The sequence below is a fragment of the Cryptotermes secundus genome, unplaced genomic scaffold, assembly GCF_002891405.2.
Source record: "Cryptotermes secundus unplaced genomic scaffold, Csec_1.0 scaffold506, whole genome shotgun sequence".
NCBI classification, from domain to species: Eukaryota; Metazoa; Arthropoda; class Insecta; order Blattodea; family Kalotermitidae; genus Cryptotermes; species Cryptotermes secundus.
The window spans coordinates 406,625-430,937 of NW_019721012.1; the positions used below are offsets into that span (position 1 = coordinate 406,625).

General features: G+C 38.5%; 1 protein-coding gene across 1 annotated transcript; it reads right to left on the bottom strand.

The window, feature by feature from the left end:
• Positions 1–906: 906 nt before the first annotated feature.
• On the bottom strand, positions 907–15,042 carry LOC111875237 (trypsin alpha-3). Its single transcript, XM_023871296.2, has 5 exons — positions 14,923–15,042; positions 12,599–12,669; positions 8,808–8,896; positions 4,097–4,235; positions 907–1,471 (listed from the first exon to the last, which is right to left on the bottom strand). Exons 1-5 carry the CDS (start codon positions 15,014–15,016, stop codon positions 1,064–1,066), a joined length of 801 nt encoding a protein of 266 aa, XP_023727064.2. The 5' UTR covers positions 15,017–15,042; the 3' UTR covers positions 907–1,063.
• Between the last annotated feature and the right edge of the window lie 9,271 nt (positions 15,043–24,313).

Sequence of the window (24,313 nt, forward strand, 5' to 3'; positions counted from 1 at the left end):
CAATCTATTGTTTCGCTACTTTTGTTCTTGCTTCCTTTCATGGTTTCCTCTAGTTTCTCGTACAATGTAGCTCGCTCTTTTTCTACTGAATTTGCTCCCGCTATCCTCGCAAATTTATTTCTTTCAGATGGTCCCATAAGGAAAATAATTTGTATGTGTGTCTTCCGAAATGAAACGTACACAGGCCTTGCCGTACTATTCTGAAATGAATAATTTGAAGGCTTTAACACCTCTGTAAAAGTAAACGTAAAGTTGTCCCTGTGCTTTACCAATGAAGCAGTACGTCATGAAGGCGTGTAGGGGAGTGGATGCATAGCTCCTACTTTTCTTGATCTGGACACTAGCTTGAGGTGAGTGGTCAGCTCCACGGTTTAGCTGCTTTACCACCGGGGAAAGAGCCCCCGGTACACATCGGATAGGAAGTTGGGTGAACCCCAGTGGCGGTCTGGGTGTTGTGGAGGAGAGAAAATTTTCGGCCCTAACGGTACTCGAACAAAGTACTTCTGTTTATGATTAATATAATACTAAAATTCATACTCTTGAAAATATGCAATTCTCTGGAAGGGAGGAGTTTGCGACATTTCGTGTTCTCTCAGCAGTGACCGTGGAGATCCCTGTGATATGAGACCGTATTGTCTGGTATGTCGTTATCAATATTTCGGCTGATTTATCCTTGCTCTTTTCGGGTAGAAGTTAAGATGGTAGTGAAAGGAAGTGGTGCTCTTGCAGGGAGGGTGATGACAGGACAAGGGCCGGAAGGAAGGGTTTCACGGTCTACCAGACTACATGGCGTCACATCCCAGAAGAAAACCTCCGAGAAGAAAAAATGCATGATCATATTCTTTTTGACAAAATAAGAAATATGATTCAATATTCAATAGATTGAAAATCACTCATGTGGCTTATGTGAGAGTTCCAAACGGCGTTTTCTTTAAGTGGTTATACAATATTTTCTTTGCATTTAACAAAAACTATCATCAACTTTTATTTCAGTGCGTTTTATTGAAGAACATTGAAACTAAGCAGTAAGCATTACACATCGCAATGATATGCTCACTACTATTCAGATAGTCAAGCCAGCGTAATCTGCAATCCAGCCCCTAAACTTGGTGACGTCAGTGTACACTGCCGGGTACTTCCCGTCTCCACAACCGAAGCTCCAGGACATCAATCCTATCAGCTGCTCGTTGTATACCAGAGGGTCCCCCGGATCACCTTGACAAGGACCCCCATCTCTGCTCCCGGCGCAAAACATACGCTCCGTCACGGGGTTCTGGATACCCTCGTAAAGGTACTTACAGTCATTGAAGTACAGAATAGTAACGTTCCTCTCGTTAAGCACAGAAGACAGCCACGCGCCAGAGGAAGTGGCACCCCATCCGCTTACCGTGGCAACGTTGCCGTCGAAAGGAACTTCCGTTCCTATGTCAAGACTGTCTATTGTACTGTCGAAAGGTATGTCCTCGGACAGCTGAAATTGAAAATACGTTACATATTTGTACGGGCGATACGTGAAAAACTGAAAGAAAGCACAAATAAAGTTAAAGCAAAATGTTGTTCATTTCACTACAGCTGCTCCTTTTAATATGAAAGTATGTACAAGATGAAATACTGGAATACACGTTCTTACGTCACGGTCAAATGGTTAGCACTCTTATTTCGTATTCTGGATTTCCGGGTGTAAATTGGGGCTATATTGACTGAGGTTTTTAATAGTTTCCGTCAGTCCCTTCAGGTACATGCTGTGACAGAACCTCAGATTAGACAAAGGCCGTTTCCTCCCAAACCATTTCCAATTCGTTAGCAATCAATCATTCAATTCTATACAGTCTTAGCCACTGAAAACGTCATTCAGTGAATCAATAATAAATAAATAAATAAATTAAATGTGTATTTTTAGCCTACTTTCATTATTTTGAAACATAGAAGGAGGCTAATGAGATCACCTCTCTGTCTCTCTGTCTGTGTTCCCCCCCCCCTTTTTTTTTTCTTGGCACTACAGCCCCAGTGGGCCTAGGGCTACCTCCATGAACTCCGTTCACTTCGGTTTTTCTGGACCTTACACATTCGGTAGGACTCCTTGGGCGGGTGATCGGCTCGTCGCAAGGCCTATACCTGTACAGAAACACGGAAAAACGCACACACACAAACTAAACATCCACGCACTGAGTGAGATTCGAACCCATTATCCCGGTTTCCAAGCAAGCGAAGACAGTACATGCCTGTTCCCACCCCTATTACCTGATACTAATTACTCTTACAAAATAAGAATATTCAGACCAAACTGAGAAAGTTTAAACAAGATGAACAATGACAGAAAAAATCTTCGGCAAAAAGAACTTTTCATTATAACCAGAAATGAGCCATTCAACTCGAATGGATGACAATTAGACTATAAAGGAAAATATGTACGTATTATGTATATACATTTTTAGACCTACGGGATAGATGAATGAAACTATTGTCTGATAGTATTAAGATTTAAATCACTTGAGAGATGACAATCCTGACGATGACGATGATGATGGTGGTGGTGGTGGTGGTGATGATGATGATGATGATGATGTTGATGATGAAGAAGAAGAAGGTAATAATGATGACGACATGTGTAGTCGAATTTCACTTGGTCTCCAGAATTTTACTAGAAAGCCTTTTGGTACTTGATTACCGAGAGCCTCCACACTACCGCGTCAATTTTCTCTGGGCTGCTCCTCTTGGCTCTGCTGTGGAAAGGAAATGGGCAGGGCGCAGCAAGTGCCTAACTAACAGGAAACATTGACCCTAAGCTCCATATTCTCTCTGCAAAACATTAAGGGAGGAGGGTCCTGGAGTATGAGTAAAAAATGAACATATTTTGAAATTTCTTTTCATTTTTAAATGATGTTCTGACATTTGAAGATTGTAAATCGCATCAGTACATCTTGATGATCTCTAAAGTCGCGAACCGTCATTTCAGTACTTTTAAATAAATATAAATAAAATAATTTGAGTTCATATTTAGGCAAAATATTTTGGTTCATGGAGACCAAAGACTGTCTATATATCGTTGACTTTACAGACTTTGTTCAAGCGAGGGAATACAGTTCATGCCTTAGACTGCGCGACCACAGGGATCGGCACTAAAGATTATAACTTATAAATGTCCTGACAAAGGACTGCCGTAGATACGCATCTGAAGAACTCTAAGCAAAAAGAAGTGAAATATACAATTCCAAACTGTTTCTTGAGCTTCACTATAAATTGGACTTCGTTCTTTCTAGGCATGCAAAATTTATACTGATATAACTTGGAATCAACTTAACCATTCTGCATGAAATTTATACAAAGTGTACAGCAACGTAGACTAAAGATTTTCAAGAGAGAAACCTCAAAATAGGGCATAGGAGCCTCACAGTAAAATAATTATTTCAACCTCGATAAAAATATAATGAATTAATGTAGCTAATTTATAAGCGAATTAAAGAGCGTATAGGAATTCATTCCTGAATATCGAATCTCTGTCCTTCAGGAGTATTTATAAAAGCTCATGAGATGCCTAGCTCTAAGATAGGCTAAGATGTGTCACAATAATTTAAATACTGCATTTGGGGGTCAGTATACACCACAATTGGGAGATTTAAAATATTTTCATTAAGTTATCACAAAACTCATCACTTTCTGTAATGTTAAGAAGATCACAGACATTTTCATACACATAGGAACAAAGAAAAGGATTGCTGTTTTACTTACAGTGCCCCCCCCCACAGCAAAGCATGACTTCCTTCAGAAAGTAGAATGGAGCGGTGCGCGAGCATAACATCGTAACTTTCCCCAAAATCACTTGAGCGAAAGCTCATGAAAACTGAGGTGGACAGTACCATTTTCTTGCCCCTATGTTGGTTAGACCACAATATACGTAACCTGACTGTAAGTGTTGATGCAAACATGGCGGTCTTGTTATTTCGGCTTCTTGTTTATTTATTTCTTTATTTGTTATAAAACAATGAGACTGAATCCCTTGGTTCTGGTGCCTCAAGTGGGCTCATTCTGGCAACCTGATGGATGTAGAACGTTGATAGACTGATAATAACGTTATTTCGATTTTAGCGCTGCCTACCTTGACAAGAGCGATGTCATAGTCCATGATTTGATCGTCGTAACCTGGGTAAGGTACGTAAAGCGAAACATTACGAAGTGTTCCCAGGATTCCTCTCAGTACAGGGCCAGCTCGAACAACAAGGTTTGCGTAATCTGTTCTAAATGAAGAAAAAATTCATTGTCATTTAAATAAAATTGTAAAAGAAATTATTGTGTTCAGAACTCTGAAACATTTTAGTCGGAAAAAATTTCACGGACGTTTCAGAGGAACATACATTTTCCATTCTCACGGATGAACAGTTAACCAAGCAAGTATCCAGCAAAGAAAATCGAATCCCGTAATGGAAGATGCAGGCTTGAAGGACCAAAACAAACTCCATACCTCCTATAGCACCACACAAATCTATAGTCTCCAAGAGGCTCACTGAAAGCTCGAGGCTGCGTCCCCTCTTCGAACATGCCCAAGAAAACAGAGGGAGCAGGACGCCATCTGGGTTCTTGTTGCTTGCAGCCTCTCTTTTTCTGGGGCTTCCTCAGCTCATTCTTCAACCCTGAAGATGGAAGCGGTATATTCCTTCTAAACGTCGAGGAATTGCTACCGTCACATCCCAATCACGATCATCGCTATGGCAACCTCAGATCCAAAACTTCCATTGTATACAACATGCAGTAGTATAATTCAGGTAGGATTATCAATTATAAGCTTTATTCTAAAATTATCGAATTATTTTGTAATTGTGGAAATGCGTTATTTTGCGTAAACTTAACATTTATTATTACGAGGAACCCTTTACTTGTAATAAAGAAAGGAATTAATTTGCAATTGTTCAATGTTACTTGATACTTGATACGTACTTATTCAAATTGGAGAGAATCCAAAATTTTTACTGGGTAAATAAAAAGGTAATATTAAAGATTTAATATTTACTGCCATTAGGAAATTAAATAAATTTTTAATATTTGGCTCAACGTTATAATGTAATGGAGCGCTTAATTAAAATAACAGCACACGCCTGCTTTCAGTACAACCTAAATCAGTCAAGATTTCCTTCTGCTCCTTCTTAATTTATATTTCTTTAAAAATTAAATATTTTTTTTTGTATAGAATTAGAATTTATGAAAATGTGTACAATACTTCGGCAGCAAGGTCAAGGAATTTTAATTAAAACATATTTATATGTTAAATATAAATCTGTATATTTAGAAGAATTAAACTTCGTTTAATTTCTGAAGATAATGTCAAACATCGGTAAACTTCGTATATGATGGGGAGACCATGGCGATTTTTAATATACGTATAGGAATTTGGAAACATACGCTTGGGATTACCCTATTTTATGGTAAATTCATAAGTCATGGAAAATTTATACTGGGCATTAAATATGTGTGACATTATCCAATAAAAAAATTGTTAAAAATGTGTTGCGCACAGAAAAATATTTAAAATTTTTTTTTATTTTCGTAAAGTGCAGAAAGACCTGCATTTATTCACACATAAAATTCTGTTATTTTTTCCGAATTTATTGAAAATCATGATAAAACCAATTCAATTTCATGAAAGTCTGTTCAGTGATTCTCTAATATAAACTGATGAAGCAAATTATATAAGCGTCCGTCAATTTCGTAAAGAGGATTAAAAGTAGAGTCAGTACATGAAATTATGTAACAATATGGCAACGTGACGGGTAGAAACTCTGCAGTATGGGCCATAATTTCTCTCGTACACTTCGAAACTTTTCAGTTTCAACAGATATATACAGAATTTTTCGTTAAGTATGTTATAGCTCTTGGGGCTACATTGTAACATACGTGTGAATTCACTTGTACTTGCTTTGAGTAGCGAATCAATAAATTGCTGGATTCTTGTTTGCATAGAGAACTGTATTTATTTTTATTGCCAGTGGGATGGGACTAAGTCCCTTGTACTGCGGCCACTTCTGGCCTGTTGTACTAGCCCCAGATGATAGGTGAGGATTATTGTGGAACAAATGGTGGAATGAAGACTGGCAGGGGAACCCGAAGTACCCGGAGAAAACCTACCCCAGTGCCACTTTGTCCACAACAAATCCCACATGACCAGACCAGGGATCGAACCCGGGCTGCTGCGGTGGGAAGCCAGCGACTAACCGCTTAAGCTATGGTGAAGCCCTAGAGAACTGTAGATAACAAATTAACTCTGGGGGAAATTTGAATTCGCTTTTATCACTTTTTCTTAGTATGATCTTAAGTGGTATCAGACTTACGAAACATTCTGAGATTAGCACTTATGATTAAGCGACTTATCGATAATCAGTAGGTCTAAAAGCAGGTTAAAAAAGTGGACTTCGTGACCAAGATTAATAATTCATTTTGTAATTTAATGTTCCAATTCCTAACTAGAACCAACATCGTGAGGACGTAAGTGTGTATGAAGGTATATCTCCACACTTTAACAGAGGAGTCAGCTATACGTGGCTTTCCCCCGTGAAGAGCTAGTCTATATAGCCTCAAATGAATGATGAATGATATACTGGACAGGAATTTGTTAAGAAAGCGGTCGTTGCAATTCTGACATTTGTCTGGAAGGACTGGCGAAAGCCGTGAAAAATCGCAAACAGAATATCCGTTCTCAGCCGAGATATTAACCTCTTACCTTCCGAATGCGAGTCTATAAAATTATCGCTGAGCTAACCTGCTTGGTAATTCTCTCGAGAAGTTACTTCGTGCAAATGTACACTTGAGAAGATTGAAATGAGGAAAACAGAAATCACATTAATTTCTCCTTTCACATGTCAATATGTTGTAATTTAATTAAAATGTTTACACTGTTTGGCCGTGCTTCAAACGAAAGTTCTGAATGTTAACTCTACTTTTGGATTTCTAAGCATTAAATCAATATGCCCTTATATTGCTACACATCATACACAATAATTTTATTTTGGAGCTGGGAGTTCATCATTCAGCTAAAAAGCTACAATTTACGTAAACTTAAAAATCAACTACAACCATTTTGTCCACTATATCTCAGAATATTTTATAAATTTGACAAAACAAAATTTTAAATTTTAAACTTACTCCATACATTTCGAATTCTAGAGGGTCACAAGCCATTAAACCTCAGGTACCCGCGTTAGGTGAACCCCAGAGCCGGTCTTGACATTGTGGAGACGAGAAAAAACTGGCCCATACCTTGAATCGAACCCCGGCCGTCCAGCCCATAGCCCGTCACTATACCGACTGAGCTATCCGCAATCATAATGTATCAGTAGAACTATTAACTGATAAAATAAGTTATATAACAAGGACTTTTAGTTTCTCTTCAAATTATTCTTTCATTTTTAATTTGTTCGTCGTTTAATTAAGGGTTTCTGAAAGATTTAATCCATTCCGAGTTTCGGGGTGAAAATTTGCCTGCACGGAGAAGAGGTTCATTTGCAAAACTTAAAAAAATTGTGTGACGTGTATATCCATTGGTAAGCAACGGCTAGGTAAACAAGCCTCAACAACAGATAAACTGTTTTCTATGGAGTAAGCGCAGAGACCGTTGCTATGTAATGGTTCTGTAAACACCCTTCAACAATAGAAACTATATTTTCTGTTTGGTCCGTACCGGGGGTTATCTTGAAGAAAATCGACGCTAGAAAGCAGTTGAGGGTTCAATTGTGGAGTGTTAACCAGCGGGCAACTGAAGCTGAGGAGTCTCTTTCGCTAAGATTCGTTACCAGGAAATGCCTAGTGAAAACACTGTAGAGGAATAGCCACTGTGGAGGGCTGTTACTAAGTGGACTGAGAAGACAGTGTGGGGTGATTTATAGTGTGTAAAACATCAATATTGTAATAATTATTTGTAGTTACGACCTGTAAATGGGCAATATACGAGTATCTATCCACCAAACCAAACCCCGTCTATAATCACTATTACACGTGACAATAGAAATAGTAGGGTAGTGCCTGACTCGGTCCTGAAGGCGAAGGGTAGCTACGAGTGAGGGGACCAGTAGAGGCAGTACCGCTGGTACATGAAGAGCGGGTGGCTTCAGCACACCGACGGAAAACGGCGAAGTGCTTCACCTCCGAATGCGGTTCGAAACTGCCACTACAATGATCTAGCAACCTTAGACTGTTAGGGCCACGACTGCGAGATGGTTGTGATTAACTGCAGGAGTATAGGCCTCTACAGACGATAGCGTCTCATGCTGTGCCGTCACAGCGTGAAGTGACTAACACGAGATCGGTACATACAGAAAGAGCACACAGGCTTGAAAGTAGAATTGGAAATCTCGTGAAAAGAAACAGTTTTGAGCACATAGACGTAAACGGATGATCAATATTGAAAATATTTTTTATAAAAAATGGTGACGTTAATTATATTATTAATTACGCTAGCAGTAAGTGCACTTACAATTAACTGTCTACTATTGGGTTATGAATTAATGCACACTCCTTCTTTAATAATTATAATGTAGACTTAACTGTTTTTTAATTTCTAATTTAATGCCTAGAGAAATATTATTTTTTTCGAGCACTTCAGAATCTATTCTCCTGTATGGTCACTCTAAGATATATTAGCTTAAATTTATTTATAACTTTCCTGCGAAAAGTGTGATTTGAATGAGACCTGAGTATCAATATTTTTTTTTCGCTTTCTCAGAAAACATTCTTAATCGCTTGAAGCCGATTGATGGTTTCATTCTTGCTATAGTAGCTTGTTTAAATTATTTCGAAACGAGACGTGGTCATGTCTTACTTACCCTATGAGACAACTGGCAACAGTCACTACCCATGACGGGCTCACAATGACGCCGCTACACCGATATATGTTGCTCAACTCTAAGGAGACCTTCAACAACACAAAGAAGAAAAGTCATGAAGAACAGTACTGATTCTGCTCTGATTTCCGAGGTGCACACGCATACACACACACACACACACACAAAATACAGGATTTCAGGTTCTCACAGCCGTGGTTATGAAGAGTTTTGCCTTCTAAGATATAATGCCGGGTAGTCCGCTGAAGTTGACATGCCGTTTCGGAGGAACATTTCAATTCAGTTTTCGGGTTTGAAGAATAAATATATCGGATATATGTAGATAATGGATATCTGGCAAACATAACATTTGTATATTGAATAAAACATTCTTGCAAACCTTTAGAAAATTGGGTCTACTTAATTACATAAAACATTATTTTGTAGAGTTCAGTCTTCTTGGATATAAGACCGTATAGTCCTTTGAAAGTCAACCGAGATTTCAGAAGGATATTCAGGGTTGCAGGCTGTGCTTGCTGCCTCGTGTCATTGTAAGGACAGAGCTTACTACTGGTCCACTGTTTCGCTTTCTTCTATATTATGATATTATGACATTCTAAACACAGCAAGTGTCGCATTAGTTTGACTGACTATAAAATTAGAAGAAAATATGTCTTCTTAATAAGTATGATGCAGTGCAGTTCACGTCTTGTTAATGAGTACGATGTACCACGAATTATGCAGTACAGTTCACGTTTGTTAATAAGTATGATGCAGTGCAGTTAACGATTTCATGTTTCTAAACGTGCTTAAGAAAAATGAAACTCGGGCACTTGAGGAAGAAGTCAGTGTAATCTCGTGTGCAGGATCTCAGGTCCTCACGCCAACGGATATGAAGAGTCTTATCTGCTGGGATATAGAACCGTATGTTCTGGCGAAATTCAATAAAAGTTTTGGGGAAACACGTCGCCTTTTTCTTGAGAGTCGAAGAGAAAACCAAGCAAGAGACAAGGATGAAGCAGTCAGCACGGCATTTATATCACAGAAGATAGAACTCTTCATAGTAGTCACGTAATGTCAGCTGAGGGCCAACTTCAGAAAGTGCGAGTAACACATGTGAGTAGACTTTACGTAGGACGTGGTATCAACACCAGTGCTTGACGCTGCAGATATAGCAAAACATGATTTCCAAAATGTTTCTGTGTGCGTAATTATGCTTGCTTAAAAATGTTTGCGGAACTAAACAACCGAGGTAGAACTGAAATATAAACATGGCTCTATATAAGATAAACAGAAATTTGTGAGTTAAGCTCACCACGGCACTGACTATGTCGATTTTTCTCATTGGTTGTTTGTATTACTGTGTCGGTGTAACATATACAGAGCGTAAATGAAAATTGGGGACAAATTTTTGGCATGAGCTCCAAATTACAAAATAAGAATGAATGTCATTATTAACATATATTCAGAAACACGTAATTTGTGAGTTATAGCTGGAAGAATACTGAACTTGCTTGGTGCTGCTCCGGCACATTGTAGCCCCGCTGTGCGAGATGTTCTCAATAACACGCATCATAGCCGAGAGATAAGTAGAGGAGGACCCACTGCATGGCCTCCAAGCTTGTTAGATTTGAATCCTCTGTGGAGACACCTACAACCCTTGTGTATGCAGCTCCTGCTGACAACGAAGGGGCTTCACTGTCGCGCTGTGGATGCCTGTCAGACTATCAGTATCTACCCCGGCATCTTTGAATGAGGAGGCGGACCATTATGAGAAGTATCGTGGCGTGCACTGAATCTCATGGAGGACAATTTGAGCACTTGTTATAAATGTACTCTTTCAGCTATAACTTACAAATTAAATGTTTCCGGACATATGTGAATATGGACATTTTTTCTTACTTTTATACGTGGAACTCGTTACCAGTGTTTGTTCTGGTCCTTCAGTTATTCCCTGCTTATCAAACTTCAGAGTTCCACATCCCCGAAAGCAATAACATTCACGCTTACAGTTATTTGTAAACGAAATACTACAAATTCTGTAACAAGAACATACATGGAAATAACTAGTGAGAATTGTATTTTTTTCTTATAACAAAAATTGAAAAATAGTAATTATTATTAGTGATAGTTCAAGGGGTTAAATTATCATAAAAATTTCGGGACAAACATTATTAATGCACCAACGTAACCCATGAAGTCTGAGCCCCCAAAGTCACACACTACTCGATCTAATGCTACAGGTTCAATATTATGTGGATTATATATGTTGGGCCCTGAAATAAATTGTCTCTCTGCGGTCACAAATTCAAGCTGACGTTTCGGCCAACCTCTTCCCTGACGTGCCCCTCAACCCTCAAGATTTAAGCGTTAAGTTCATCAAAAATATCATGAACCTTTACCGAACTGCACGGCATTTAAGCCTCTGTGAGGACTCTCAAATCTAAAACATAATATTTACTTAACATTTAATTAAGATTTTTTCTTCATTCTGCATGTGTTGCCTATATGGACTACAGGCTCCTGCCCACAGGGGTCCTTATAGTGAATCAGAGGAGGAGTGCTGAGAGTTTGCAGCTGTCTGTAATAAGAATATCAATCAAACTCACACTCTTCTTCAATTTGTCCCCTCCGATACTGATAAAGATGTAATTCCAAAATGTGTGCCCTACAGCCATAGTAAGGCAGTAACTTAAATGTTACAGTCTATGACTTAGAGACCAAAATAAATCCATGCAGAAAAATTTTCTTAAGAAGTTAGTATTGCCCCCCTTTTTTTGTGAATAAATTATCCGCTTCTTATGGAACCCGAATATTCATTGCCGTGTTTCGAGAGATCGCCGCTGGATTGCGCTCTGAACAGATGAATCGAATCCATATCATTTACATCAAATTTCTCTAAGTTCCATTTAAATGTTATTCTCCCTCCTCTTAAGCAACTTTATGTTCCAGTTTTTCGACCTTATTTTGTATGCTTAACTTTCTCTTTCGTTCTTGCTACATACGAAGCGTATCTGTTCTTCTTTCAATTTATTTCCCTACATCAATCAGTTTTATGCAACCTGCTGTTACATTCTCCATCTTATGCTGAATTTTTATATAATACTGGCGAAAATTTTTAAATGCTCATGTTCTTGTGCTTAAAAATTGAAATCCAGCCCGCCTACTTCTTTGGAATTGAATTTCAGCTCAATGAACTTAAGGATTTACAGCTTTCGTACTGAATTACATTTTCGACGTTATACAATGCATATACGAAAACTTGAAATTCCTTGCGAAATTTCTATCATCCGAGACCTGAGGTGCAAGCAAGAAAATAATTTAAATGCGGTATAACATATATAAATATATGAAATGTTCGATTCCAAATTCTCCCTGCGGTGAGTATGAAGAGTGGTACCAGCGGCGTTGTAACGCCGTGCAATTCTGAGGCATCTCGTCGTTTCGGAAGAATCTGTCACCCCATATTCAGAATATATCAGTAAGTCAAGGAAGGAGCCAGCAGAAGCACGCGGCACCCACCTCCATTAGCAAAGGTCCACTAGAACCATACTGTAACATACAATTCCTGACGGTTCCTTGCTTTGTTCAGTCTTCAGCCTTGAAGAAGGAGGCTATATTTCCCTCCGAGGTGTCGGGTTCTCCTCGAAGTACATGGTGTTGTAACCCAGAAGAGCTTGCTGAATATTAAGACTGTATTTCAAATGCAGATATCAAAGTGGTTTATTTAGGTTGAAATGTGAATAAGTTAGTTTATCAGAGACCCAGCAGCGGACCGAAGAATTATGAATTACCTGGTAAGGTATCGTTGTTGCGTCAGTCTCGCTTCCACCCAAAATTCTGTTCGCTGGATGAAGTTCACTACCTGTGAACAATAGCAGACAACTTGCTGAAATACGGGGGGATTACACAAATACCTGTAGTTAATGCTACATACACTACCCTTCATGGCTACAGCTTGATGTAGCCTGGAAATCTAAAGAGTATGGACTCGTTATGATACAAACAGACGTTGATTTTACATAATATTACCATATAAATTCCTCATGACACTACACAAACCGGTTCTTACGGTTTCTTCGCTTGCGTATTTCTTATTTTTCCTTCTACCCTGAAGATGGAAGCGATACGTTCCTCCGAAACGTCGGTTAACACCACATCTACATGGTGCCACATCCCAGAAGAATGTTTTCTTCATAGTCACAGCCGTGAAATAAAATATACTTGATCTATCATTATTTACCAATATAATCTTTTGAAATAGGCACTTAAAATGTTTATATTGGATAAATTTGGGGGTCTGGAACAGAATTATTAAATTTACATTATTTCAAATGGGGAAATTTAAGTCGAAAATCGAACAACTTTAAAGTCGAGTAGTCTCCTGGAACGGATTGTTTTCGAGGTTCGAGGTTCCACTGTATTTATTTTATATCATAGGTATAGTAATTTCAGTAAGATACCGTAATGTAGTGTCAAGAGCTTAAACACTGGTACTCCAAAAATATAAATTGTAACGGACGTAATCAAATACTGAAGTATTCAATTATTTCCTCGTTGTTCTCTTTTTGTATTTGGATTTAGTACTTGCAAGGGAGTGGTTTGCCTGTTATTATTCATATGTCAGTAATTTGAATCACGACTGGAATCTATAAAATAATGCTCACAGAAAAAAATAAGAACATTAAATTTCGTCTGTTGCTTTTGAGTGCAAGGATTGTTCCAAGCGTTCTTCAGAGCTTCAATAGGGCACTGTCAGTCCTGATGTGACTGCAACGATTTCAGGCCATAACCATGAAAAAAAGTGCGAGCACGGAAGCGGCACTCCTTGTCGGTCCCTTTCATCTTCTCTCAGGCAGTCCACGAAACCTTGAAATGCGGCGGCCATGATGATTACAGCGCTGTCTCCGTATCTACTGACCTAGCCAAAGGGAACTTGGCGTGACATGGCACAACACGGATATACTGAATTACTGGGGTTTAGGACTTCATTGTCAGGAATTTTATGAAATAGAGGACACGACGTTACCGAAACAGATCCAGTTTCTGTAACGTCATGTCCTCTATTACCTAAAATTCCGGACGATGGAAGAAGTCTAAAACCAAAGTAATTTTGTGTGTCATCCACCATTGTCAGGACCCTTTAGAATCTACGGATATACTGCTCTTCATCATGGTCAACTCACTGAAAATCGGTTCGCAGAAATCCTATAGTAATTGGAGCTAGTACACTGTTCTGTGTCGTAAATAAATCTATAAAATATTTCGAATTTTAAATCTTACTTCTCGGAAGAAGTTCATCACGTCTTTAATATTATTATAACTCAGGTCTTGAGAAATACGTAAGGAGACGCCGAGAGAAATGAAGAACATTTTAATGGTAAAGTGTGTAATCGTAAAGGGCCGTTCATAACTCAGGGTGTTAGTAGCTGACTTCCCACTTCGGCTGCCCAAATTCGACCCCAGGTCAAATCACATGGAAATAGCAGTGAACAAAGTGGTACTAGGCCACGCTTTCAACCTGTCGGATTCTCGTGCCACGTCTCATTCCACTAAATTCTCCATACTCATCTACACGTATCATCCGAAGCTGTGGGCGATGTATGAAGTGGGATCGGTCTCCCCATACACAACGAAAAAAAAAAGAATTTAATGATAAAATTTATACTTACATATGAAAATAAATTTCTGTATAAAAACATTTTTAGAAAACTATAGCCATCAATTGCTGACACTGAGTTTGGCACGATCCATTATATCCGAAATACTTGAATTGTGAAAATTACAGGTTTCTTTCCTTTGGCGCTACTGTCTCAAATTTGGGCCTTGGCATACCTCCATGAAAATCTCCGTTTCACTTCGATTTAATATATGTTAGACATTTGGTAGGACTCCTTGGCTGGGTGATCATCTCGTAGCAAGGCCTCTACCTGTACTCAAACATAGATAAACGCACGCACGCGCACACACACATACACACACCAAACATCCATGCCCTGAGTGGGATTCGAACCAAAGATCCCTGCTTCCATGAAGACATTGCATGCTTTAGACCTCTCGGCTACCGTGACCAGTGAAAATTACAGACTATTGCTCACTAATTATTTTCCAGACTTACCAAAGCAAAAAGCAAGAAGCGTTGAACTGACAGCCAAAATGTGAAACATGACGATAATTTTCGAACCTCTTTGAGCTGCACAGATGTCCAACATCTGACGGAAAATCCAACAGATCCCGTGTGCCGACATCACCGCGTTATCTGCAAATGCAGCTTGTATCCCACTTATCTTATCACGGTAATCAATAACGGATTAATGTGTTTTAGATCTTCAAAAGAACGAATTAGTTTGGGAACATATTCAAGGTCTACAGTTATTTTATGCAAAAGTGTTTTATTTAAAAGAATAAATTTGTTGCAGGAAAATAAATATCATGCCTTGTTTCTCACTTTCAGCCACATTCACATTCACTCTTGAAACACTAATAGTTGCTCAGCCTTGCACTAAATTTATGGTCTGTAGTGGAGCTGGAATTTCATTATCATGTTCACAAGAACAGAAGGCTTGTCGTTATCACGAGTTGCAAGAAGGCAGCCTACACGCTTCCAAACCATTTAATTAATAAAAATGTTAATATTATCTCCTTCAATTAGGTCTTCCAAATTATTACTTCCCTTCAAGTTTTCTAATCAAAAATTCATATGAATTTCTCACATCTCCTGAATCTGCTACATGGTCATTCCATCTCATCCTTCTTGATCTGCTCTAAAGAAATCGAGAAAAATAACACGTTAATGAAGTTCCTTGTTATGCAGTTTTCTCCAGTCTCCATGCTTCCTCTCACTTACATTTAAATATTCTCTGCAACAACCTCTTCTCAGACATCCTCAATGATTATTCTTTTCTTAGTAAGCAGTCAGAGGCCGCGCCATAGTTCACATGGTTAGTCTCTTGCTTCCCATCGCGGCGGCTCGGGTTCAATCCCGAGTTTGGTCAAGTGGGATTTGTGGTGGACAAAGTGGCTCTGGGGCAGGTTTTCTCCGAGTACTTCGGTTTCTCCTGCCAATCTTCATTCCACCAATTACTCCACAATCACCCCCACCTATCATCTGGGGCTGGTACAATAGGCCAGAAGTGGCCGCAGTACAAGGGACTTAGTCCCACCCCACTAGTAATAAAAAAATAGAAAGCAGCCAAGTTTCAAGTTCACAAAATAACATTTTTGGTGAAATACTTTCAGTATATTTCGTTTCATCTAAAGATTATTGAAATCTAGGATGTAATCCGTATAATCTGGTTGATATTTAACGGAGTTTCAGAGAAACATACTGCGTCCATCTCCAAGACAAACTAATTTTAGACTGAAAATACTAACGCATGAAAAGCTACATTAAGGAGTTCTATATTCAGGGATATGACGTTATACAGTAAGCTGAAAGTCAACCAATGTTGCGGAGGAAAACGTCGTTTTTATCTACTGGCTCAACGAATAAGCCAAGCAAGGAACGTGTGAAAGATAGAGGCAAGCATATAAACAATTCTTGGACATCATTACTTTTGTAATAAAGTTCCAAGCAGTTAGACAGGCTAAGACGTAACTTTAATTAATTAATTAAGTTACACTTTATGAAGATGCATGGGGTAGTGGGGATATAGATCTCTGCATTCTTAAGCTCGCAGCTAAATTTAAATGATAAAGTACACACAATTGTATTTTATAAATATTTGTATTTATGTAATATGACGGGAGACTGGAGAAAACTTCATAATGAGGAGCTTCATAACTTGACCTTTTCGCCAAGTTATAATTAGAATGATCATGTCAAGGAGGATGAGATGTGCAGAGCATGTAGCATGAATGGGAAGAAGAGAAATGCATATAGGATATTAGTGGCAAAACCAGAAGAAAAGAGATCACTAAGAAGACCAAATTGTAGGTGGGTAGATAATATTAAAAACGATCATAGAGAGATAGTTAAAAGTGCTTTGGATTGGATTGATCTGGCTCAGGCTAGGGACCAGTGGAGGGCTCTTGTGAACACGGTATTGAACCTTCGGGTTCCATGAAATGCTAGGAAGTTCCTGAGTAGGTGCAGAATTGGCAGCTTCTGAAGAAGAGCTCTGCTCTACGAAGTAGTAGCCGAGCGGTCTGAGGCAAGTACTGCCTTCGCTCGCTCGGAAGCCGGGATCGTGGGTTCGAATCTCACACAAGGCGTGGACGATTGGTCTGTGTATGCGTTTATTCTGTATCTGTGTCGTCCTCTGTTTAGGCAGAGCCCTTGAGAAAAGCTGATCACCCGTGCAAGGAGTCCTATCGTCTGTAAAAATTATCATGAAGCTGGGAAATCAGCCCTATGCTCCAGAGTGGGAAGAAAATGAGAGGAAAAAATGAGTAATAAGAAATGAAGGATCACATACTCGTGCATTTCATATATCATAGCTTGGGAGTATATTAGTAACAATTACGGAACGATTCTTTAAAAACGTCATGAACCTAATACGTTTCTACATTACTACACAACAATACATATTCAGTCCCATTGGACCATGGTCAGTGTCTCATTAATTCAAGTTGTCATTACGGTTTCTAACAGAACGGCATTTCCACCTTACCTGAAGCGAACACATTATCATACAACGCGATGAAAGTACATATATATCCCAAGTTTAGAATGTACCACTGATAAGTGCATCATCACGGTTTTATACTTTTAATTTCATAAATTTTAATATATAAAAATAATATAGATATTTTAAAGGAGTCTCCTTATCATCTCCCTTGGATTATTACTGTATGTTTAAATCACAGAATTTCAGTTACATTTAACACAGGGATATAAGCATAGGTTTCTTCTTTTCGGCTCATTTCAAGGCTCTGCTAGTGTCAGGCTGAATGCAGTTAAATGGCTGGAAGGCTGATGAATTTGAAATGATTTAGATGGAAGTAGTTGTTGTCTGATGGAGGCGCTGTCCCAGTATTTGTCTGGAGGGTCTGAGAAAGGCCAGAATTGCCTCAGCAACGACAGACGGTGTCCCGACCAATGTTTATAATGGGCACGTCTAATGTTGTTTGGTTCATACGTGGGATGATGCTTTGGAATACAAATGTATTCATCCTAAAGCAGATGAATACATAAGTTTGAGAAATACGTAAGTATACATAAGTGATGTGTTATCATGAAGACACAGAAGTTGGCCAGCTGGTCCAGAAGGTCACAAGCTGGAAACCTACGGTATTGATTAAGATGTGAAAAAAAAATTGTGGCAGCTACTGATATAAGAAGGTCAGTACAAAGAAAATTAAGAAACTTCCTCATGTACAGTTGATTGATTGACATCTAAGCAAATTGTTGCTCAACAGAACGTTGTTGGTTACTGATTACCGAACAATAACGAAATCTGTTCGACCGGAAACCTGGTTTACACGAAATTGACATTTCGTTTTTAGTCTCCTACTGCGCGTGCGGTTAATTTCATGAATACACCAAACAACCTAATTGTTTAGGGAGATGCTGTCCCTAAATTAGCGGAGTTTAACTGTAAATTCGCTGAGTCTGCTTTCGGGAAAGTCATTCTTTATAATGCCCATTTGAAGGGTACCTATTTTTGGAGCTAGAATTCCGTATTCACCGGACATCTACCTGTGACGAATATATTTTTAAATATCAAATATGTATAAAATCAGTCCAACAATTTAGGCTCCAGCTTCAAAATATCGAAGTAGATATTTCAAGATCATAATATGTTCATGCATATAATGTGTATTAGAAAGCAAAAAGGGAGGAAAATAATGTTTTTTGACAATATTTTTGTCATGCAAGTCTAATATGAACTCTACTTTTAAAAGCTGTGTTTTAAAGAGAGGATTTGTGAATTACGTAAAAAAATTCAACGATATATTTTCAGCCTTTATTTGAAATGTATTTCCAAGCTTCACTCAAAATTCAACCAAAATGATAAAAAGTAACTTATGTCTCTGTACAGGAATAAAAATTGGCCTAATTATCATTAGGTTTTCAGCAAGAGAATTGCGTATGCAATGAGGGAGCACCTAGAAAATGAGATATCTGGAAATTGTGGTTATTTCAAATTTGGCCACTCTTGCTGTGAACAATTGTCGGATTAAATAAATCTGTTTCCTATGATTTGAAAGATAACCACTTCTTTCGTGTTTAAATTGATTGTAAATTGTACATTGTGTTTTTGTAGATTTTCTAGAACAAACACAATAAATTTTCACTGGCTTGAACAAAGCTAGACATAGAAAAATAAGAAAAAGCAAATTGGAAAACCAACACAGTCAATAGACAAGGAAGGAATAAGACAAAATATAGAGGTACTGTATATAACCGAAAATATAAAATGTCATAATAGCATTACATACCAACAGAATACAGCTGTTGATTCCACATTAAAGCAAACTTCCACGACAGTATTCCGGACTCATAGAAACAACATTTTCAGCAACAGTGCACGCTGTAGGAATAGTAGAGCTATAGTAATTCAAAAACCAGCAACGCCAAGAACAATATTTCACAACGTAATTAGGAATAGATTTTTTGGCAAGCAACGCCTATCTTAATTTTAACCCAAGTACGAATATTCTGACCTACTGACAAAATTACTACAAAAAAGAAAAAAAAACAGTTCCATCACAAAATTATCCAACTATCAATTATGTTCTTAAATGTAAATACTGGCCACCATATAGAAACAAGAGTTAACTTGTAAAATGAATGTAATATCAGCCTGGTGATAGCCCATTACTTCGAAATATGCATCAACATAAAATTAAATGCATATTATTTATTATTTATATACCACATTGTCTCGACGGAACTACCACATCTACTGCGATACACAGCACACCTCAGCCTTCTCTGTACTCTAGTTACATGGGCATAAGTAAGAGACCATCAATTCTAAAAATAAGAGGCACAGGATAATAATTTGAAAACGAAAATATGAAACGTTCGTTAATAAGATGAAAGGATATATGATTAATATCCTAATATACCTGCTTACTACTCGAAGAAGGGCTGGCGAATACGAAGAAACTTCAATCAGTTGCTTGTCTCGGAGGAATTTAGCTGACGCCAGTGATGGAACTTGCCCTTCTCCTGAGGGCTGGTACATCAAGGTGCACACCAGGATACAATATTAACTAAATTCCCCTCAGTAACCAGTGAATTTCCAGACTCTCCTTGGCTGGTGTCTCTGCTTCCTTGCTGTGCTCGAACACAGATCATCCAATAGAGGCTGCTACATTTGTTGGCGTCGACGACATTGACCTTCTTTTGTTGCAGTTGTCGTGAACAGATTCCACGTAAGAAAGACTGCCCCATCTAGTGACAAGAGCAGGTGTTCCAGCAATGGGTGTTCTCAAGTCCAGTGGCGCTGTATTCGAAAGGCTTGAGCACCTAAAAGAGTACACAGTATAAGGAAAGAAACCAATGGGAAGAAACTACTTGGAGACCAAAGCATAGTGGGAGAATAATATTAAAATATAAGTTCTGAGGTTTTCATGAGCTAAAATTGATATTATGTTCTTTCGAGTTTTGCTATTGTCCATGATACAACACGTATCCTAAGCTCGAAGAACGCAATATGTTTACTATGGTACAATCGATCTTAAAGAAACATGGTGTGAGAGCGTGAGCTGGATTCATCTGGCTTAGGTGAACATCCACTACCAGGCTGGGTACATAATAATGAACATTATTCAAGGCGAATAATTTCTTATAATCTGAACGACTATCATCTTCTCATGAATAAATGGGGTACATGTAATCAAAAGACAAGGAAGGAAGTGTTTTTGCCCTCAAATTCAAAGAAACGCATTTCTAAGCAAAGAAACTGATGGAAAAATATATTTATTTTATACAAGAAGCTATTCAAAAATTGAATATGCGATAAAGCACGTGAGCGAAAAAAGCACACATTTTCACATAAATAGAACCACTCCTTTAAGAATGGTAAAGATCATCTCGATATGTTTCATCCACAATAGACTGAAATCATATTTACGTAAGTGGTCAGGACTTCCGACCGCACTTCATACAACTATCACAAATTACGTAAGTTTATGCAGAGGTAAAGCACCTTTATTACATATTTCCACAAGGAAGCCTTCATACAACATATCCTTCTATCATTTCTAACTCTCTAGAACAGACTTCTCAAGAAGTTAATAATCGCTCGGTTGATCAAGAACGTTCCTGCCTTAGAACATAATGACTGTGTTCGCAAGAGCCTGCCTCTTCTACCAGGAATGTCCGAAGCAGAATGCCTCTTGAGCTGACAGCAACAAGCCGAATGCTCTGTATACCTTCACAGAAGTCTCCACCCCAAAGCGTTGTGCAGAATCGCACTACAACGTTCATCTCATCCACAGACCACAATGCATTTAGACAAATTCCGTTACAATAATTTGTAAAGGGGTAGAGTTGATTGAACTGCTGCAAAATGGGGCGCAATAGTGGTTTCTGTGTAACTCTGAGACGAACTTCAATGTTACGTAACAAGAGATAAATAGAGTGACTGTACTGAGTTAAACATTTGATTGTATATGTGCATATAACATCAAATCTTTGTATCTTCCCGCTTCCTTGCGTCCTGTGTGTCTAATGTTTGCGCTAGGAGACCACAATATAATCCCTGTGCTATGTCTACCACTGTTTTGTAGTTAGGTAACTACGCATATGCAGTGTAACAAACAGAGAGAATTCTTTCATACTTATTCTCCTTGCTTTGTTGGTAAGAAGGAATACGTAATGCGTGATGCCAGATCCTTTACATTTTGAAACCGTAATTCAATAATCCTCAAGAATAAACTTGGTTTGTTACACGAAATTAATGAAGTATTCATAAGAATTTGAGCTGTTTCACATTGATAATGTTAAAGATAAACGTAAAGGCAAAGTTGTCCCTGTGTTTAATTAAAATCCATGTCATGAAAACGTACATGGGAGTCAAGGTAGTACTCTACCAGTCTTTAAATCAGCACTTCATGCAGGTAAGTGGTCAGCTTCATGTTCCGGCCGATTTATCCCCACAGAAAAATAAGAGGCTGGATTGCCTTCAAGATCGTCTGGATGTTGTGGAGTGGAGAGAAATTTCTTGCCACTGCCCGGATTCGAACCTCTGCCGTCCAGCCCGTAGTCTGTTGACATATTTAATTGAGATAGTCCGAGTATTTACATTGATTATGAAATTTATCAGAGATGCCTGTAGCTGAGTAATCCAGTATTCTATTCACACAGTTACAAGAATTTGGATTTTATTACATATGTGCGATATCTTAGGCCTATCGTTGTGTGTAGTATTTTACAGTGTATTGTAGGAAAACACCAGGCAAATAGTAGACACTTCAGCTAATTATACGTAGTGCTCGGAAACTGACACCAAATTACTTCTTTATTAGAAATCTACGTCTCGCGTAAAGTTCTCTTGGTAATGCAATGTTTCCGAATGTCCTATGGTAGAATAAAAGTCTCACAGATGGAAGTAAAGACTAGTAAGGACAAAACCACACGCTGTGGAGGAAACACGGAAACCAGGGGCATATGGCAGTCATAACTGAAAAGTAGGCTACGAACGTCAGGGGCAAGCTGCCGAGACAAAACTCCCTGGACAGACATACATTTATGAACAATGGACGACACCTCGTGTGAGGTGAAATAAAATGCACCAAAATAACTTTAAAGGATTTTATCTTAATTTATCTTGAAAAGAGAACTACAACGTGTGATTTTAACACGTACTAATATAGTGTACCAGTTTTAATACAATTTAATAAAATATTTGTAACATATCAAGACACCTGAAGATGGCCATTTGGGGCCGAAACATGTAGTGTCAAGGTGTATAATGTTAAACTAAAATTGAGTGGTGAATGGAGGAGTGTTGCAATATTGACAGACGATAAATAATGAACGTTAAATTGAACAATTGCAACGGGATGCTGAAATACAGACTCACAGATCTATTGTTTTGGTTGCAGTAAACTTGCAGTAGCCTTCATGTCTGCAATATATATATACATTATGTGTACTTCTTTTTGAACACACCCCTCACCTCCTATTCGAAAGGAGTGTATGGTATTATGAACCGCTTCTAGCAGTCATCTGCAGGTGTGATGACTTCAGCTTCACGGAGACGACGTTCGGAAAATGTTACATCAGCGTACTCTGCCTTTCACACAACGTTACTAGCTTTATAGGAGCTTAAATTACCTTCAAAACAATATGGCATGAAATAAAGTCACGTGAGTGTAGATCGAAATTAGGCTTTTTGTTTGGAATTGAAGTGCTGTAGGCTTACATAGACGCAAAAACAGGTATACGTTTCCGTGTTTTCTCTCCGAAAAAGAGCTATATATAAAATAGCTGCATGGTGTTTCAACATTTATGATATATCAAGAGAGTGCGAGATTTGAGGTCCAATCTTCTACCCTCAGAAATACCAATGTCTGTTTCCCAGGTTACATTGTGTTACGGCCCAAAATGCAATAACCTTCATTTTCGGAGAACAATGATTGAAAAAGGATAGAGGAAGTTTTCGTTTTAGAGTATTGTGACGTGCCGCCTAAAATCCGGAGCGAGCCTCCATTGCTAGACAACGGCCCGGTAGTCACGTTTCCTGCACAACCGAGATTATGTTTTCGTGATAATGACCAGGTAAATGTTTAATCTCACAGCATCGGGTGGATCATTTTCATGACAACAGAGGGATTAGCTGTTTGATTCGGTGTCTCCTAGTCGGTAGGCCAAGCGATTCTGAAAGAGGTCAGAATTGCACATAGAAGTGAGACGAAAGACAGAAGTCAGAATTAAAGCCAACAGTTATAAGCAGCGTTAAGAATTGAAGGGAAGAGTTCAGAAGTGAATTGCGAGAGACGACAGACTAGCCAGGTAACATCGTCTGGAAGACGTCATGTTTGATTGATTGTGATTGTAATTGTAATTGTAAACATCGTATCCAATAAATCGCTTCATCTTATCCGGAACCTTTAAATTTCTTGTCGAAATACCAGGATACATGACAGTATTTTCCTTTGTACATTTTCTGGTAAAAGAAACAACCTTAAAATCTTTAAGTTTCACTTACTCGGCGCTGTATGCACTGTAGCTAAGTCTCTGTCATTCATATTCATGTAAATTTTGTAGGGGTTCTTAAGTATGACGAGAGCTGAACCGTAGTCACAGAATAACGGATTTAATAAGATTTGTTTTCTTGCACAGGTTTGCTCTAGGTATGTTCCGCTATCCGCTAGGAACACGAATGATCCCAACGTTTCATAACTTTGCATAGTTGTCCAGCAAGTTTTTTCTCTGGCAGCAACATTTCTGATATAATTTATGGTTAGAATTTCTGACTGGGTACCGTCTGAAACGATTCACGTGTTCATAAATTTTCTTTTTCTTTCTGGTCAAATCCGTAAATGGCACCTTAAATTAGAGCACGGCCACTTCCTTCCACATCTTCTCCCCTTCTTTATTGGCCACGATT

Bases quoted from the DNA above. Each gene is read 5' to 3' on its own strand.
- LOC111875237 (XM_023871296.2), bottom strand. From the start codon at position 15,016: ATGTTGGACATCTGTGCAGCTCAAAGAGGTTCGAAAATTATCGTCATG. The intron at 4,236-8,807 runs GTAAGTAAGACA...TTCTTCATTTAG, and splicing joins GTTGCCAGTTGTCTCATAGG to AACAGATTACGCAAACCTTG. The intron at 1,472-4,096 runs GTAGGCAGCGCT...TTTCAATTTCAG, and splicing joins ATGACATCGCTCTTGTCAAG to CTGTCCGAGGACATACCTTT.